Genomic DNA, 19,706 nt, shown 5'->3' on the forward strand with positions numbered 1-19,706 from the left:
TTGAATGCGAGCCTTTTATCTAAGTCACCCTCCAGCCAGTATTATAACTGATTTAATGAACAGTGAGTTTTCCTGAATAAAAATGTCACAAAGCTTTTCTTTATGTGTTGATGAGTGTATGAAGCTTCTCACATGTTGCAATGGCAGCTTCTGATTACATTATTTCTGTTGTTTATCACCAAATCAAAACTTATTTTCAAGGAACTTACCCCGGGATTCATTCTTTCCTAATTATATCTTTAAGCAATTCATTCATCGGCTTAACTTGGTAAAGAGTCTGTTTCATTTGTCATCTTACATTAAAAATGTATAAAAGGTCCATTTCATTTGTCATTCTACCAAAAAAAAAAAAAAGTGTAAAAATTCTATTTAATTTGTCATTCTATAGTTCACTACCAAAAATATTTATATAAACTAAATTTCTAGTTCTTCTCCTTCCTCGATCCTTTTTCTTTTTTGGCAAAAATTTGACCATATTCATGAAAAAGCAATATTATGCGCGTTTATTTTGAATATATATTTATATGTATTATTATATGATTGAGTATTAATTTATTATTAGTTCAAAGTTATTTACTCACATAATAATATATATTAAATATGTATTTATTTATATACTTAAAATGAGACGCATAGTTTTATTGATTCATTAAATTAATAGTCCTAAGATTGTTGCGGTCTATATTATAGCATAACTAAGGTAATAAAACTAAAGACTTATCTAGTAAACCTTCTAATGCATTTAGTGCTCAAGTTCTAGCCGGTCATTCTTCTGTGTAAGATATCAACTGTATCTTTTTAAAAATTGGTCATATTTTCCTTTGGCCAGTTTGTCAAAATAGACATCATTTTCAAGATTTATTCTATTAGACAAGTGCGGCTAGTAAGTATGTATATGTTGAGGTTGAAAATACTCAAATCATGATCTTTAAGCGTAGATGTCCGTTAATTAATTATCCCTCGCATTAAAAATTCTAATAATTATATAATTTATATTGAATTCTCAACTCAAATCATTATTCATGAAATGTATTAAATTATCTTTATTAATTAGGTTAAACTTATTTATAAATTCTTAAACCATCATTAATGTTAGTGCACATTTGTGTATTTTTATACATACACTTCAACAACAAACTTAGTAGCAAAATTTTAAATATCTTCATTATTAATTTTGTTAAAAAAGGTAAATAATTACAAATAATCGTAAATCTTATGAATAAATATATATTTTTAAAGATATAATTAGATCTATAAATAATATTTTATTATTTTATTATATAATAATATATAATTTATATATTTAATTATATGTTCAAAAGTACATAAACGTCGCGGACAAAAATGGAAGAGGCTCAGTGCGACTCACAGGCATCATCACTTGTTTCGTAGTAGTTTAAAAGAGCACCCACCTCAACAACTCAGCACTCACCACCGCACCTCCAAAGACTCTTTTGCTCGTATTCATTCATGTCTGCATCACCGCTCAGCTACTCACGAGCTTATTTAAGTCCCCTTTTGTTTCTTCTCAACTCAAATTGTCCCATAAAACCCGGTCCCTTCTCTCAAAACTCAACCAACTTCCAAAAAATATGCCAATCAAAAGCAGCTTTTACCTTATGATAATATTCTATGTCCTCTTCTTGCTGAGTTCTTGGGAAGTTTCCATGGCCGGACGTAGCATCCCGTCGAGTGTTCCGAGCACGATGAGGCCTTTATTGGAAGATTACATAAAAGTGAAGCCTCTGTCATCGACCAAGCACCGGGTTTTCAACGGGAAAGAAGTGAAAAATTGCTTGCCTAAAGGGTATAGGCATGCGTCAGCTCCAAGCCGGAATGTGAATTCTCGAGTTTTTGGTACATGTTCAAATAAAGCAAGCTCCAGGAAACATTGAAGACGAATAAATTAAGTTAATTTTTTTGTAAATGGTGATGATGGAAATTGAAGTTTCTCTTCGGGAACCATATTACTTATGTCATCAGCCCGTTGAAGAATGAGAGGTGAAAAGCATGTGATTTTGAACCCAACTAATTTATTAGCCCAACTGGCCTCATTGCTTGCTATTTCACCCAATTCTGTTGGCTCCTACCAAATTTAAACTGCTACATTACACATTAAGATTAAATTCAATTTTGTACCATTTTTAATGGGGATTAACCGTCAGCCAATTATCTTGTTCTAAGCTAAAAAATATGGTCAGATTTTACATAAAAAGAGATCCCATTAAACCTATCCCAAATATATATTTCCAACTGAATCATCCCAAACATGCACAAAATGAATAACACCACATCCGTATACAAGGAAACTCATAATCACATGAACAAGCTCAAGCCAAGGCTGAAGATGGGCATTATCTTTAGCCATGCATTCCACTTCACAATAATTTATGAGGAAACTCCACGGTATAACTTTCAAAATACTTTGCAAACTAACAGCAGGAGAGGCGTCATGAACTTCTAATTTTTCATCATCAGTTTAATCCATGAATAAAACAAATAACACTTAACAACTGGAAACTACATGTTAATTGTAGCAAATGAAACAGCACTAACTGGAAAACCTAGTTTCCATACTGAAAGAGACTACAGGTTCCGTATCTTGTAAACAAAATAATAGCTTAAGACAAATTTCATGTAAATGAGGAATTTTCTTTTGGTAGGACACTTGAATAAAACCACCTAACCATACAAATCATCGTCATCCGCTCCACCTGCAGAAGTTGAGAATGGATCAGATCCACTAGTAGCCCCTCCCCCTGCCTCTGAAAACCTAAATTCACTTCCGAAACCCCTAGACTGCTGCAAGGTTTGAGCAAATGCCTGATATTTGCGGATATCAGCATCGCTGACACTCCTGCGAGCAAACTTCATGGACTCTTCAAAATGAGCAGCCTTAATCTCTGGCACTTCATCCTCAACATCCTCATCCATAGCTTCAGGATTGTCCCTTCTTCTTCTCTCCTTCTCAATATCCTGTAAATAATCAAATTATTTTGTAAATTTGCAACAAAATATTAAACATTCATGCCATCTTCCAGAACTTTATAAAGGAAAATTAGTGCAGAAACATACCTTCTCTATGTTCTCTCTAATGGCATACTTGCAAGCTCGCTGGCATATCTCGGTAATATCTGCCCCACTGAAGCCCTGAGTATACTTTGCTAATGCTCTAACATCGACATCCTTTGAGACAGGTGACTTTCTCAAACAGGCTTTGAAGATTTGATGGCGTGAATCCTCATCTGGTAGAGGAATATAAATTAACTGGTCAAGACGACCCGGACGCAAAAGTGCTGGGTCAATGATGTCAGGTCTATTTGTGGCCCCAATGATGAAAACTGTCTTTTTAGCTGACATGCCATCCATTTCAGTTAGGAGTTGATTCAAAACTCTATCGGCAGCACCACCAGCATCCCCAACACTGCTTCCCCTCTGGCAACATTGGCAGATAAATTTTTTATTAATATTGATCAAAAGAACAAGGGAAGACAAGCAAAACAGGAGCACCATAGGAGTTAAGCATTCCAACATTTTATTTGAATTAGTCCAAGTGTTTTGCTAAACAAAATAATAATAATAATAACTGGTTATGATATCTTACTACTATATACATCTAAGCTTAAATTTTAATAGGTAGATGCACATTAAATCTGAAAAGTAAAATAATGATGAAACAAATAATTCACCTGAGTTGCAATAGAGTCAAGCTCATCGAAGAAAAGAACACATGGTGCAGATTGTCGAGCCTTGTCAAATATTTCCCGAACATTGGCTTCACTTTCACCAAACCACATGGTTAGCAGTTCAGGGCCTTTAATACTAATGAAATTTGCTTGGCATTCATTAGCAATTGCCTTTGCAAGTAGAGTTTTCCCACAGCCCGGGGGACCATAGAAAAGGACACCTTTTGAGGGTGACATGCCAAATTTCTCAAACTTCTCAGGATGCTCCACAGGATATTGAACAGTCTGTAAAGCAATAATAAATAAACTCAGCTACAGGTTGGGAAAAAAACTCATGAGCAAAGCTAAATTACAGGGCATTTTGCCCCTATTACAGTTTTCTGATCTCTAGAAAACCTTCACATTTTCACAAATAAAAAACTGTTCAGCTTAACTGGCTTCTTAAGAAAACTACACATGCTATATTCTTATTTTAAATATTTTTATATTTCTCTATATATTAAACATGTTAGAAAAATCATATAGGATCATGGGTATTCTACTACTTAAAAATAAACTCGATCACTTGAATTAAGGTAAAAACGATGATCTTAGTACCACAACTATAATACAAACTCAAAAATCCATACTTTGAGGTATTTTTAAGAAAACTATAAAAATTTATATTGCATCTCATTCTTGAAAACATGTTTTTGGATCATAGACAACTGAGTGTTGAATAATGATTATTACCTCCTGAAGCTCCCTCTTAACATTTTCAAGGCCTCCAATGTCCTCCCAGCTGACATTGGGAACTTCAACAACCTGTCAACCAAAAAAAAACAATTAAATCACAGTGACAAATTGTTTACAAGAATATTATAAAAAATTGTCTTCTTCAACTTAGAAACATACTAAGCAAAATCATGAGAAAACTCCACAGAAAGTCACTCACAGTTTCACGCAAAGCAGAGGGATTGCTAGTTCCAAGTGCAGTTTGAAAGTGCTCATTTGTAACAGCCATAGAATTAAGTATCTCCGCATCAATAGTTTCATCTTCCAAATCAATCACATCCATTTTCTCTCTGATGCATTGCAATGCAGCTTCAGTACACAGAGCAGCAAGGTCAGCACCGACATACCCATGAGTATCTTTAGCAATCCTTTCTAAATCAACCTGTAAAGAGAGGAACCCACTTTCAGCAACAAGGAACCAGAAGACATGTTATGGTAAAACTTTGACCCACAAATAATTAATACTGAGTACATATAATGACTAAAAATTACTGCTAATTCTACACGAACTGAACTGTGTCCAACCAGTAGTTAGAATAACAATATAACCAATCAAGTTCTTTGTATAGTTCACTGGTTTACTAGTTCACAAATTTAGTGAAACTGCATAAAAACTACTTTCTAAAATAAGTTGCGACTTTCTAAAAGTAAAAAACACAAATGCAACTTACTTCATCAGACAGCTTCATGTTCTTGGTATGGATGCGAAGAACTTCAAGACGCCCAACTTCATCTGGAACACCAATGTCTATCTCCCTATCAAATCTACCAAACCTTCTCAAAGCAGGGTCAATACTATTTGGCCGATTGGTAGCCCCAATAACAATAACATGTGCTCGTGATTTGAGCCCATCCATAAGAGTTAAAAGCTGAGAAACAATACGTCTTTCAACTTCACCATTTGTCTTCTCACGCTTGGGAGCAATGGAATCGATCTCATCAATAAAGATTATAGATGGAGCATTCTTCTCAGCTTCTTCAAATGCCTTCCTGAGATTGCTTTCACTCTCTCCAGCCAATTTGGACATAATTTCTGGCCCATTAATGCAAAAAAAGAAAGCACCAGTTTCATTTGCAACAGCTCTGGCTATCAAAGTCTTTCCTGAACCTGGGGGTCCATAAAGTAAGATACCCTTCGGTGGCTTCACACCAATTGATCTAAAGAGCTGAGGATGCCTTAATGGCAGTTCCACTAACTCACGAATCTGAGCCATCTGCTTACGAACACCACCAACATCATCATAACCAACTTCATCCAACCTATCCTCATCTTCCCTCTTCAAAGGTTCCCCCTCACAGAAAATTTCAGTGTCGGGAGCAACAACACAGTATTCCCCAGGATCAGTTTCAATGACCTTGAACTCAACACTCCTCATTCCTCCCCTGACAAGGAACAGATCTCCTTTCCTAACAGGGCGATAAGACTCCAAGAAATAAGCTGCAGAAGAACCACACAAAAAAAGATTAACAGATTATTTACTCTTTTAATCAAATGAATGCAAAACTTATATACATGGTAGAGTAGGAACTCACGTTTCAAGTAAACATCAAACAGATTCCCAGTTACACCTTCAATGGTATCATCAATTGGAAGAATGTGAACACGCTTGCCATACTTAACATCTGGGCACTGGTGCACAGAGACAACATCCCCAAGTCGAACCCTAAGATTTGATCTAATAACCTTGTTCATCCTTATTTTTGGCTGCTCGCATGTATCGTCAGCAAGAGCAATGCAGATAGTATCTTTTCGTTTCTTTCCCTAAAAGTCAGAGCACATTAGGTAAATAACGTAATCAACAAAATCAAAGACAAAGCAAGGCAAATCCTATCATTCCTGTAGCAAAATTTAGCATCAGAGCCTAATCATTCTAACACAAACTTACAAAAATAAAATAAAAGACCTAATCTTAAAAATTTAGTTTTACTGGTTCTACTAAGCTTAAACAAAACCTACATCTAAACAGAAAGTAAAATCTAACCTAATAACACATTCAAAATTCAAGGAAAGAGATCATACTTTGATGAGAATGGTATCGCCGCGGAAAAGCTGGAGCTTTTCCATGGTATCTGGGTGCAAAGCGACAACGGAGTTATCATCGTTAACAGCCTCGTCAACGATCAGACGATTAGGCGATTTTTTCCTCTCCAAAATCGCCGTGGAGAAGTCCCTCTTCCCCGAACTCCTGCAACAATACATTGGAAAAATCAATCAATCAGTTGCAGGCAAGAACAAAAGATAACAAAGAATAGCGAATTGTATAGTGGACTCACGCGTTGGAGGATTCAGCCGGCTGAGTCATGGTTGTTTAGAGAACGTGAGAGACGATAGAGATCGAGCGAGGAAAATCAGAGAAAAAAAACGGTGAAGTAATGGAGGTGAGGTTGGGCTTTTATAGCCTGTCTTCTTGTTTCTCAAGAAAACAATTCACTACACGCTGATTGGTCCTTTCAATTTCTCGTGGTAGTTAGTTAGGAAATAGCAACCCTACTCTCATTGGTCCTTAATTATATAAGAATTAGACTTTTAATTTAAAATATATTTTTTACCCTTTTTACGTTTATCTGTTCGTAATTGATTAAAATAACTATATATTTTGTGGGAATTTATATAAATAATCTCCGATTCAACATTTATCTATTGCAGCCTTTAGATTAAAGTCAGACAAAATTACCCCCTATGTATAAACTGACTTTTAAATAAACTAGTTTATTTTGATTTATGAGTTTTCCTAATTAAATTGAATAGACAGTTTAAATTTTTTTTTAATTAAAGTAAATCATTTTAGATTTTAAATCAAATTTAAAAAATATGATTTAATATAATTTAGATTATAGAGTAAATTTATTTAAAACATTCAAATTTAAACATATATTATCTAACAAAATTAAATAATTATTATTTTACAGAATATAATATAAATATATAAAATAAATATACAATATATATGTAAAAAAAAATTGTAAAATAAATATGAAAAAATAAATTATATATCTATTTGTTTATTGAATATTTCTATTAAATATAATTATATATATGTATATATATAAAATTTACGGTTTAGTTTAATTTGAAAATTATTTAAATTATAACTTAAACTAATAATTATTTTTAAAAAATTTATCAATAAAAATCAAACTGTTTTACAAATCATACTAAATCAAACAGTAATTTTTAATCAATTTTATTTGATTTTACTATTTGAACCAAATTATACATAATTCTATCAATTTAAATTCATATCAAAACTTGCATATCTCAAATATATTTATTGTTGTAGCACATATAATTTATTTGACCCTTATTTGTTGTAACACCCCCTCCAATTGTATACCTCTTTAGTTGTTCCTTTACGAAGAACTTAGAAGATTCATATTTTAAAATTGTAAGATGATATAGAATTTTATATATTTCTACAACTTTAAATCTTTGCATAAAATATAAAACATATTTATTTTGAAAAAAACTAAAATTTTATCTTATTTCATTTTTTAGTTAAAAAAAGGCCAAACGACTATTTCCCACCCAAGGTTTAGCGTTTTCTCAAATGTCCCCCTTTAACTATGGGAACACCAAACACCCACCCATGGCCGGTTAGATTTAACCAAACCCTAATGGTGGTAGGGGTAAAATCGTCATTTTTGCTATAATATTAAAAATAAACTAAAATAGAATCTAATTTTGCCCCCCTAAACTTTAAAAACTAAAATTTTCCCCCAGCCTAAGTTTTAAAAAATTGCAGTTTCACCCTAGGGTTTGGTTTTGAAATCTCCGGCGACCGTTCTGGCTCCATTGCCGACAGTCTCTCCCTCCTGAAGCAGCCTCTCCTTCCGGCGAATGCTTTCCTCCCATTTGGAGGCTCGATCGGCGTCGAAAACAGGAAGAGGGACGAAGAACTTCGTCGGGGAAGACGAAGTTCTTCGTCTCCCCAGACGAAGACGAAGACGACGGCTTCGTCTTCGTCTGGGGAGACAAAGAACTTCGTCTTCCCCGACGAAGTTCTTCATCCCCCTTCCCGTTTTCAACGCTGATCGAGCCTCCAAATGAGACCGTCGGCAACGGAGCCGGAACGGTCCTCGGAGATTTCAAAACCAAACCTTAGGGTGAAATTACAATTTTTTAAAACTTAGGCTGGGGGAAAATTTTAGTTTTCAAAGTTTAGGGGGGCAAAAGGAGATAAAATTTTTAGGCGTTAGGGTTTGGTTAAATCTAACCGGCCATGGGGGGGTGTTTGGTGTTTCTATAGTTAAAGGGGGGATATTTGAGAAAACGCTAAACCTTGGGTGGGAACTAGTCGTTTGGCCTTAAAAAAATAAACAATTTTTCTTATCAAAAGTTTTAAAAGCTATATTTTTTTTGTTCTTATAGTTTGAATTTTTTATGTCACCACCTTCCGACAATCACTCTAAGAAAGTTATTTGTCGATCTTTCCACCACCTTCATATAGTTTTCCGATATAAAAACTATTCGGATAATACTCAAATTCAAATGTTTCCCCTTTCTTATAATCAAACACAATATTAAAACAAACAAACAAAAGCATATTTATGTGACGAAGGATTTGTTTCTTTATTTCTTTAACTATTTGCTTTCTTTCTAGTGGGTTGCAGGTTTTCCTCTCAATTATTATAAAATGGATCGCAGTCCAATCAATAATTTGGATTTCCGAATGTTTCAAATTAACCTGTCCCACACGCTTTTTTCATTCAGCAATTGAATTACAGGGTCATATTTTCTTTTGAAACAATTAATAAATTAATAATTAGCCATAAAAGGACAGGTTGAGTTGGCAAGCAAGTCTTAGGAAGATTTAATTAAGAATTAAAGCAAAAGACAAAAACAAAGAAAAGATAAAGTCTAGATGCCCGCGAAAAAAGGCAAAACCCGGCAAATTCGGGTCAAATCATCCACTTTCATTATTTTTATTTATTTGTTTATTCATGTTTACGCCTCCTACCTTGTGTTATATATTATTAGGCTTTGCTTCACTCCCCTTCACTTCACTTACACACACAAGCAGACATTTCTCTCCTCTGGCAGCTTAACTCAAAAGCTCAGATCCAGGTTGGTCTTTGTTTCTTCTTATTACCCTTTTCTTCAAGCTAGTTCGGTTAAGTTATCAACTTTTGTTGTCTCTTTAGTTTCCCAGAAAAAAACAAAATAACTAAGGGAAAGAGCTGAGATTTCAAGTGTTGAGTTTGGTGTTTGTTTGTTATTTTTAAAGGAAAAGAGTCTTTCTTTAGTTGAACTGAATGGGGTATTTGTTCAATTCATAGTGAGAGTTTTTAATTTTTTTGGGTTATAGTTTCGATTTTCTGATTCGTTCTCTCCAAAACATGTGTGGTGTTTTGAATTGTGTAAAGGGGAGTAAATGGATTTCTGTTTTGGCTGTCGGTTTGATATTAGTTGAATGTGTGCTAGTCAGACAGCTGGATTACGTTGATGGGTTTTGGCGGCTTTTAAAAGAGTTTGTGTTGGTTGCTGACGTAACTGAAAATGATATTTATCTTTTCAAACATTAATGAAAACGAGTATTTAACTTGAGATTTTATATATTGGTTTATGTGTTCTTGATTGTTATTGTAATTGAAATTGGAATTGGAGTAATAGCAACCGAATTCTTCTTATAATATGTTTTGTATTTCTGATCTACTGTAGATAAAGTGGAATTCTAAATTAGTTTCTATATCTTTATTATTTACTTTTCTGTTTCTGTCTTATTTCGTTTGGAAAAGGTTACTCAGTTTTTTTGTCTATAGTCTTGAAATTAAATAGTTAGTTTTCATTGAACTTATTGACAGCTCATTTAATAATTATCAATAATATGGTTTACGCTTCATTCTTTCTATTCTCAGCAATGTAACATATGCCTTTAACTGGAAACAGTTGCTGCAGACATCTGTGCTTATAAAATTCTCAGTTTGATTTTAAACATATCTTAATTTCATTCCTTGTAAAGTTAATGCAGGACTGGAAATCTTATGGATGACATGGTGTAACAAGGATAAGTATCCTGATCACAGTAGAATTGAATTTTCTAAAATTTGAGGTTCTGAAGATAAGCTATAGGAATGGAAGAAATACAGTCTCAATCTGATAATTATAGATCTTCATCGTCTTCGGCAAGTAGTCCTGCAAGTAGAGTTCCCTCAAGTAACTTTTTCTACTTGAGGAAACCAGGTTCTCTGAGACAACCTATATCGTTTGAGGATTCTCCAGAGTGGGAGGATACAGATCTTGAAGTTAGGGTGGATGAAGGACGTGACACTATCAATGCTGCAACTACACCGGTCTCCCCGTCTCTGTCAAAGATCAATAGTGGATCCTTACCATCTCCACCATTACCAGAGGGTGCAGTTGTTGCAAGGAAGATTGCAGGGGCGTCAATTGTGTGGAAAGACTTGACTGTCACCATTAAGGGAAAGAGGAAGTACTCTGATAAGGTTGTGAAGAGTTCAAATGGCTATGCATTGCCAGGGTCAATGACTGTAATCATGGGTCCTTCCAAATCTGGGAAGTCCACCCTACTGAGGGCTATTGCAGGTTTCTTTAGTGTATTTATTGTAATTACTTATCTAGCATTTGAGTATTTAATTATGTATTTATATTTTAGTTATTTGTTTATGTGTTTGATAGACTAAAATGCTGTTTCTCTTGACTTTAGGTAGATTACCTCGTTCAGCTAGAATGTATGGTGAAGTATATGTCAACGGGGCAAAATCACACATGCCTTATGGATCGTATGTGAGTTCCATGTAACATCACTTCTTGTTAAGTTCTCATATTTTTGTGGTGCCAATCTTTTACTCTACAAGTACCCTTTTTTCGTCAGTATGTATATTAGAAATTTTTTTTTTTTTGGGTTTCTCTTTAGCATATTTAAATTCGCTATACATTCATTTTCCTGAATGAATGGCGATAAACATTTTGCTGTTGCATCTCAAGAATCTACTTGATGTATATGCATATATAACAATATTGCTTATGGTTTTATTTTGTACTCAACAGTGATATTTTATTAGCCAATACTTATTAATAGTGTTTTGTGTACAAGGTTAACAGGGTTGTATTTCTTGCTATATCTGTAGTGGACAATGTTCTTTTCTCCTGGGAATCCTCTCTCCATTGCCTTCGTTTGTTTATCATGCAGTTGTGTGTTGATGTAATTTTGTTTATGTTTATGAGAACATTTTTCAGAGCATTCACATGGTAAATTAGATTGAATGTGAAGTGTGATTGTGATGATAACACATGCTCTATTTTTTCAGAGCGTATTGTATGTGGTTTTTTTGGTTGTCTCCAAACAGTTGGGGTGATAGGAATCAAGCTAATTTTGCACAATTACTACCATAAAATTTGAATAGACTTGGGAAGACCCCAGTTGAGTGATACACTCTTTTAATATATATACCCTCCTTAATATTGATCCTTTTGTTGTGGGAGTTCTACATAATAATATGATGATTTCCTTGTTGCAACCTTGGGGTTCAAATTTGTAAGACACCTGAATTGAAATTTCAGGAACTTTATCTTGTGAAACTAAATGTGTGACTGTAATTTTACAGTATGCTCCTATACTATCTCTGTCACTTTGGATTGCTTTTTATAATTATATAGATACTTTTGCTGTAAGCTGAGTCTAAACGGTGATGTTAAGTAAACATTGCAGTCTGTGCAGTTTTGTGTTTTGACTTTGAATTTTGTTTTAAATACAGGGGTTTGTTGAGAGGGAAACCACTTTAATTGGATCACTCACTGTCCGAGAGTTCCTTTATTATTCAGCACTGCTTCAACTTCCTGGTTTCTTCTGTCACAGGAAGGGTGTGGTAGAGGATGCTATCCATGCCATGTCCTTGAGTGATTATGCTAACAAACTGATAGGTGGCCATTGCTATATGAAGGGCCTTCCTAGAGGTGAGAGAAGGCGAGTTAGCATTGCCCGGGAGCTTGTGATGAGACCACATGTCTTATTTATAGATGAGCCTCTTTATCATCTTGACAGGTTTGTTTGTTTCCCTTGATTTGAATGGTTTTGTTAAGATTTTCTTATCTGTGTGCTAGATATTCTATGGTGCATTTCCGTATAATGGTGTTCAATACATATCTTGTTGACTTGGGGAACTCGTTGAGGTGTCAAGAATGTAAATTCAAAAGTAATATCTGTGGAACATCAAGATGGAATCATACGGGGAATCTAATTGATCGATAATTTGAAAACAATTATTTTTGCATGTACCAGATGAAGTAGAAATAAACCAAAAATAAAAATGGGGACATGGAAAATAAAAGTTCAAAGTTTTTTTTTTTTTTTTAATTGATCAATCAAAATAGAAGTCTAGATTGGCTTTCAAAAAAATTGAAGATGATAAAAGCAAATCTAAGAGTGTATCTTGACAGTAAGTTGTATTCTGGATCATTTTCTACTTTACCATGTAGTCAACTCGTTATGTTGTTTTGGCATGTGATCCGACTGTTATAATTAATCTCTTATTTATATTGGGTATCACCCATGCGACATCCGCTTATGGTTGCTGCTGCAGTACCTGCATGTTCATGTTGATTTACATGTCTCTGCTATAAAAAATGATTACAATGTGATGTTACAGCTTACTTTTTAAAAACTTATTCCATTCAGTGTCTCTGCCCTTCTGATGATGGTGACATTGAGGAAACTTGCAAGCACAGGCTGCACTCTCATTTTTACCATTTATCAGAGTAGCACTGAAGTATTTGGTCTTTTTGACCGGATTTGTCTGCTTTCAAATGGAAACACCCTGTTTTTTGGGGAAACATTAGCTTGTTTGCAGGTAACTACAATTCTGTACCATTGTTTATCATGTCATTGATTTTTTTGAACAGAGTAGTTCAATTAATGAATTCATCATTACACTTGTTTACCATTTGTTTGCGATAAGGTGGAGGGAAAATATAATTTGGAATCTCATTTTATGAGACAATAAGCATTTTTCAGTTCTTCTGTATATTGTTGCAATATTATTGACCATTTTGTATTGTTTCTGATTACATTCCTTTTTTGATGAAGCATTTCTCAAATGCTGGATTTCCCTGCCCAATTATGCAAAGCCCTTCTGATCATTTTCTACGTGCAATAAATACAGATTTTGACCGGATCATAGCAATGTGCAAAAATTGGCAGGTATTGAACTCTAGATTGCAGTTGTTTTTTTTTCATGGCATAAATTGGAGAACAATTATAAAGTTAACAATCAGCACAATTTAAATGACAGTTAGGTAGATGCTCAAATTGTACACTACCTAAATTAGAGTTCCAATATGATTGGAGTATTTCTTTTAATGGACATTTTCTTTTTACATAATTGCAATAGAACATGTGGACCTCTCAGATGCAAGCTACATTGGCTGTCAGTTATGGCAGAGTTTTTTTTTTTTTTGCAACTACTTGACATATTTACCAAACATGGACTGAGAAGATGTATAACAGGATGACCATGGTGATTTTTCATCGGTGAATATGGATACTGCTGTTGCTATTCGCACTCTTGAAGCAACTTATAAAACATCAGCTGATGCTGATGCTGTTGAAACTATGATACTAAGGCTCACTGATAAGGTATGATTGTTGTTCTAATCATTACTGATTTTTCTAATTACAACTTCTTGGCTGTTGCATTATGGAGCTTTAACTATTAAGCATGTTGTTTTCTCCATAGTAGTTGTATGTAAGTTTCTATCGTCACCATTCTTCACATTTTACAGGAAGGTCCCCTTCTCAAAAGCAAGGGAAAGGCTAGCAGTGCTACACGAATTGCGGTACTCACCTGGAGATCACTGTTGATTATGTCAAGGGAATGGAAATACTACTGGCTTCGTCTTATCCTTTATATGTTTCTTACGCTCTGTATTGGCACAGTATTTTCCAATTTAGGGCATTCGCTGTCTTCAGTTGTGGTGAGTTTCTTATGAGCATTTTTTGTTGGTAGTGTTAAAGCAGTCTTTATTAAATATGTATGAATTTTCAGGCATTTTTGCATGGTGGTTGCGCCTTTTTATTGAATTTCTACTCGAGTATGTACTTGTGCCAAAATGCTTGTATAACGTTAGAAAAAAACTGCAGTAATCCTATTTTATTGGCTTATGGTATAATGGCTATGTTTGTTCATATATTTTGAGTTGAGATATGTGCTTTGTTAAAATTTTTATGGACCCTTATAGGGTTCTTAGGATAGCTTGTCTCCTCTTGTAAATTCATTTTGTTTTGTAAATGCATTCAGCTCTTGTTCCTATTTAAAAAAAAAAAAAGTTTGGCTTTGTGATTGATGATCGTGGAGACTGGCAAAATAGTAATACATCAATTTCTAATAGAATATATCTGAATTGATGTTCAACTCATGCAGATATAAATTTGAAAGCTAACATTTGATTTTGTAATCCCAATGTGGATGCTACCTTCGCATGCAGATATAAAATGTAATGCATGTTTCTCTTTGCTACTCTTATTCTCTTTGATTTCTTGTCTTGAAGTAGTCTGCTTTTCTGTTCTCCGTCATGTATTTTCTAGGTGAATTACTAAAGGCTTCTGGACATGTGTTTCTTCAAAAGTATTTTCTGACCAAAAAAAAAAACTACCTAATATATGCTCTGATGGCTTCAGGGAAAATCTTTCACATGCAATTCCTAGGAACCAGTATAATAATCTTGCAGTTCTATTGATGTTGTTCTTTGCTTTGGTTGGATTTTAATATGAAACTTAACAAAATGTCTAATCTCTCCTGCTTTTTCTTTCATTTGTATGCTTCCATCATATTTGTAGTGCTCCTGATCCTCTAGTCGTAGTCTTATCTCTGCTTTCTCTGCTGCAGACAAGAGTTGCAGCAGTATTTGTATTTATATCATTTACTTCACTTTTGAGTGTCGCTGGAGTGCCTGCAATGATGAAAGAAATCAAGGTAATAATAATGAGCTGTCTTTGATGCTGACTCCAAGCACTTATGGCTATGAATATTAGAGTTCATTAATTCTATATCCTTTGATAGTTGGTCTTGGCAATCTCATGACTGTAGTGTCTTAATTCCTCTCATAACATTTGAAAATTTCTTAGAACTTTCATCAGCTTGAACCTCTTTGATTGATGATTGTCTTGTTGAGGGAAAAATGGGACTCCCTTTATTGTATTGAATTTTGGGCATGCGTTTTAAATTCAAGTGCACTATTAATGCTGAAGTTATATTTTTATACGCTATAGGGAAATGTATGTTGGGTTTGGGATTTCATGTGGAAATGGTTTGTCAGAAGCAATAATTTTAGAAACCAACACACAAAATATATACAAGTCTTCGATTTGCTTTCTTAGTTCTGCTTTCAGAGCTCAAGCTAGAAGCTGTTTCGATGTTGCTTTGTGACTTTTGGTCATGCATGGATTATCATCTTAGAGGACTAAAGAAATTACCATGATAGTCGTAATCAACTAGTAGTGTGTTCAAATGGTCCGCTTAGGAGATATCAGTAAATTGAAACGTTTTACTTCTTTATTTCCCTTTTCTGAAATTTGGAACCAATTAGTGCAGTTTTATCCTATTATTGCATAAATTTCTATTATATTTTGCAGATGTTTGCCAGTGAGGAATCGAATTGGCATTCAGGAGCATTTGTCTTTTTACTTGGGCAACTCCTCTCAAGCGTCCCGTTCCTATTTCTCATCTCCATATCATCAAGTCTTGTCTTCTATTTCCTTGTTGGGCTGCGAGATGAATTTAGCTTGTTGATGTATTTTGTACTGAACTTTTTCGTATGCCTCCTCGTTAATGAAGGATTGATGCTGGTTATTACTGCTCTTTGGCAAGATGTTTTCTGGAGTATCTTGACACTTGTTTGCCTACATGTGAGTTACACTTCTTACAAAACAATTTACTTGCTGCAATTCAGGTGCATCTTATGTGAGCCAAATTCATGTTTCACTGTTTGCAATTGATTGTTAGATCTAGTTCCATTTTAGTTGATTCTCCGGCCTCGACTAATCTAATAGTCAACATGTATGGTATTGCAGGTGGTAATGATGCTATCAGCTGGCTATCTTCGAATCCACAGTGCTTTACCAAAACCTGTGTGGACCTATCCCATATCATATATCGCATTCCATGCTTATTCTATACAGGCATGTACCACTAAGTTAATCATGTTATCATGCTCCATACATCAAACTATTCTTGGATTTATTTTCTGTGCATATCTATAAAGATGAGAATATAAAACCCTTCTTCACGAAAAATATTTTGTGATATTTGCTTTTCTAGTATTTTCTGCTGAGAGGATTTTAAAATATTGTCATCTATGTTTATTGTTGATAGGGCATATTGGAGAATGAGTATCTTGGGACGTCGTATGCTGTTGGGCAGGTGAGGACTATATCTGGGTTTCAGGCTCTCAGAAGTGCATATGACATCTCTGTTAACAGTAATTCCAAGTGGGAAAATTTACTGGTATTGTTTCTCATGGTGCTTGCGTATCGACTTATCTTGTTCATTTTGCTATATTTTCGTGTAAATAAAAATAGGTTCATTCATAAATTTTTCCAGTGTGACCATGATACAAAACAACCCTAGATGAATGAAGAGTGCTGCCAATTTTTGTTGGCTCTACAAATTGTATAATTTTTTTGTTTTGTTTCCCTTCTGCAATTTAATATCAACATCAATATCTCAGCAATCAAATATACAATTTTTTTACCATATGAGCTTCCATCTAGAGTTGGATTCGATTCAGGTCGAGTCCAAACAAGATCTAGTTTGAAATCGGTTTCAAAAGAGAGCTAGTTTCGAATTCGAATGTCTAAAAAATCTCATTTATGAAAATGAGTTCAATCTTTGGTTTGAATACTGTCATGTTATAATTTTTTAATTTAACTATGCATTCAATTTATAACTGTCTATTCATACAAAGAACTAGGATACAGAAGATACATGTAGTCTTTCAAAAGTGATCTTGTACTATTTTATATTCTGTATTTTGGCTTTAAGATCCTTGATGAATTGATCCATATTGTTGGCTGATGACCCACCAGGCTTTAATCCATTTTCCATGGTTCTCTTCACCTCCTTGACTGAATTTCTGTATGCCTCACCAGATTTTTCACCCATAAGATGGTTTACATTTTTTGAAACTTCCTCTTTTGTCACAATCTTCTGATTACTCAAGTTAATCCCAATCTTCCAATCATCAACCACTAATTTACGATTAGTGAATTGATCAGTGTACAAGGGGTAACACAACATTGGAACTTCACACCACATGCTTTCCAAAACGGAATTCCACCCACAATGTGTCAAGAACCCTCCGATGGCAGGGTGGGCCAACACCTCCTTCTGACAACACCAGGGTACAATCATCCCTTGCCCGGCGACTTCTTCCCGGAATCCATCCGGTAGAGGATTGGGAACTTCAGTGCTAACAATGTCCGGGCGAAGCACCCAAATGAAACTCACTTTGCTTAGCGAAAGCCCTTGAGCTATCTCTTCGAGCTCCTTCTTTGTGAGATGGGCATAGCTACCAAAAGATACGTATAGAACCGAGTCATTTCGCTTTTTACCGAGCCAAGGGCTGCAATCAGACTCCGACCACATGCTGGTGGACACAATCCTATCGGTGAACCCAGATGAGAAAATGGGTCCAACAGCAAACCATGACATTTTTTTCCGCAGGGCTGATATGGTCTCAGTTTCCAACTCTTGCGCAGTGTTACATAGAACAAAATCTGCATTTTTAGTGTCCTCAAACGCATTGGATATAATTTGATGACACACTGTTGTACTACAAGTTTCTTGAAGATAGGAAGTTGTATCCTTCAGTTCGATTGATTTAACACCAGGAATGTAAGTGATGGCATCTTCTCGACAATCTGACCAGAGAATTCAGAATACCTTAGAAGAAAATAAATTGTAACAAAACTATATATATCCACATTTAAAAACACAAATAGATACATATATGATATATCATCATGTGATTGATTGATTTTGAATTAATGATACAACAGTGCTTTACAAATTTACTTTTAAGTATACAGATGAGAATATACATGATGTATTATCATGTGATTGAATGATATTTTATTCTGAATTCAAAATTATCCAACACACCTCAAATATGTACTCATATACTTAAAGTAAGAATGTATAATTTTATTGTTAATAATGAACTAACACCCAATATACCTACTTATATATACAAAAAAGCGTACGTATAGTATTAACGTTATAAAATGCTTTGACCTGATTTGTAAAAGTAGATATATTATTTACCTGTGCATGCAAAATGACCATTACGTTTAAGAAGATCCAAATGATAATACAAAGTGAAGACCAAAGCCGTTTCTGTCCAAAATGAAATATAAAGCATTCCGAATTTCTTTGCAACTTTCGATGGCCAAACGAAGTAGGTATCAGCAATCAAACAATGAACCTTCTGTCCAGATTGTATAATTTGGTTCACCACATCTTCAGCATGGGCGGAGAAAACATGTAACAAGGCGGCCATAAACTGATCATGGTTAAGGGAGCGGTCGAACCCCACCGGCAAGCCGTCAGAGACGGTCATGTAACGAATGTCTAAGCCGGAATCACGGACTTTGGCAAAAATATCGGTTCCATTTTTGGAGTGAGCCTTGGAGGCTTGGTTGTGGACAGACTCTGTGTTAATGAAGGTGATGGTGAAACCTTGAGATGCAAGCTTGAGGGCGAGCTGAACAGAAGGATTAACATGGCCTTGAAGAGGGTAGGGAATGAAAATTGCATGGAGCTTTTGGGATTTGTCAGCCATTAATTGAATTGTAGTGAGGGTTGACTTGCAGAGAGAGATGAATATTCATAGTTATCGTTTAATTTATAGGTTTCCAAGTTTAATTATATTTGTAATTTTGCATGAATGAACTGAAATTACGTGGTGTTGATTGAAACGAGTGAAGTTGCCTTATTTCCGGATATGCATGGATGATATTGATCTTATCACTTCAAGCTTTTGACCCTTGTTTTTTTTTTTTTTAAAACTCGCTCTTTATATTGGTAACATAAAAGTTAAAATTATATTATTTTAACTCTTCAATTAAAAATTTACAAAAAAATGGTCTTGTTTCTTGATTAGTGATTGACCCAAAACTTCATGATTGCTTCCTTTGCTTCAAGTCATTCACCATCTTGTAGCTCAGGTAATTTGGATCAGGCAACTGCTTAATGTCAAAAGCGGTTCATACAAGTTGTCTGATGTTCAATTAT

The 19,706-nt window shown here is 34.6% G+C and overlaps 3 protein-coding genes across 5 annotated transcripts; 1 reads left to right on the forward strand and 2 right to left on the reverse strand.

Moving 5' to 3' along the window:
• Nucleotides 1-2,446: 2,446 nt before the first annotated feature.
• LOC123225821 (cell division cycle protein 48 homolog) lies at nucleotides 2,447-6,895 on the reverse strand. The gene is made up of 9 exons (XM_044650099.1): nucleotides 6,735-6,895; nucleotides 6,481-6,646; nucleotides 5,994-6,222; nucleotides 5,132-5,898; nucleotides 4,621-4,842; nucleotides 4,419-4,490; nucleotides 3,690-3,971; nucleotides 3,076-3,435; nucleotides 2,447-2,976 (listed from the first exon to the last, which is right to left on the reverse strand). Exons 1-9 carry the CDS (start codon nucleotides 6,761-6,763, stop codon nucleotides 2,683-2,685), a joined length of 2,421 nt encoding a protein of 806 aa, XP_044506034.1. The 5' UTR covers nucleotides 6,764-6,895; the 3' UTR covers nucleotides 2,447-2,682.
• A 2,515-nt stretch (nucleotides 6,896-9,410) lies between these two features.
• Nucleotides 9,411-17,090, forward strand: LOC123226401 (ABC transporter G family member 3-like). 3 transcript variants are annotated; one of them, XM_044650914.1, is made up of 12 exons: nucleotides 9,411-9,525; nucleotides 10,421-11,004; nucleotides 11,126-11,205; nucleotides 12,177-12,463; nucleotides 13,097-13,268; nucleotides 13,505-13,618; nucleotides 13,925-14,053; nucleotides 14,200-14,391; nucleotides 15,303-15,389; nucleotides 16,049-16,321; nucleotides 16,487-16,594; nucleotides 16,788-17,090. In XM_044650914.1, exons 2-12 carry the CDS (start codon nucleotides 10,533-10,535, stop codon nucleotides 17,040-17,042), a joined length of 2,169 nt encoding a protein of 722 aa, XP_044506849.1. In that variant the 5' UTR covers nucleotides 9,411-9,525; nucleotides 10,421-10,532; the 3' UTR covers nucleotides 17,043-17,090. The 3 variants fall into 3 exon arrangements, with proteins under 3 accessions (XP_044506849.1, XP_044506851.1, XP_044506850.1); XM_044650915.1 differs by having other exon boundaries at nucleotides 9,412-9,525; nucleotides 10,430-11,004; XM_044650916.1 differs by lacking the exon at nucleotides 15,303-15,389.
• Nucleotides 17,091-17,122: 32 nt separating this feature from the next.
• Nucleotides 17,123-19,254, reverse strand: LOC123226402 (UDP-glycosyltransferase 86A2-like). Its single transcript, XM_044650917.1, has 2 exons — nucleotides 18,738-19,254; nucleotides 17,123-18,334 (listed from the first exon to the last, which is right to left on the reverse strand). Exons 1-2 carry the CDS (start codon nucleotides 19,252-19,254, stop codon nucleotides 17,427-17,429), a joined length of 1,425 nt encoding a protein of 474 aa, XP_044506852.1. The 3' UTR covers nucleotides 17,123-17,426.
• Nucleotides 19,255-19,706: the final 452 nt, after the last annotated feature.

This window comes from Mangifera indica, chromosome 9, assembly GCF_011075055.1.
Source record: "Mangifera indica cultivar Alphonso chromosome 9, CATAS_Mindica_2.1, whole genome shotgun sequence".
In the NCBI taxonomy this organism is placed as follows: domain Eukaryota; kingdom Viridiplantae; phylum Streptophyta; class Magnoliopsida; order Sapindales; family Anacardiaceae; genus Mangifera; species Mangifera indica.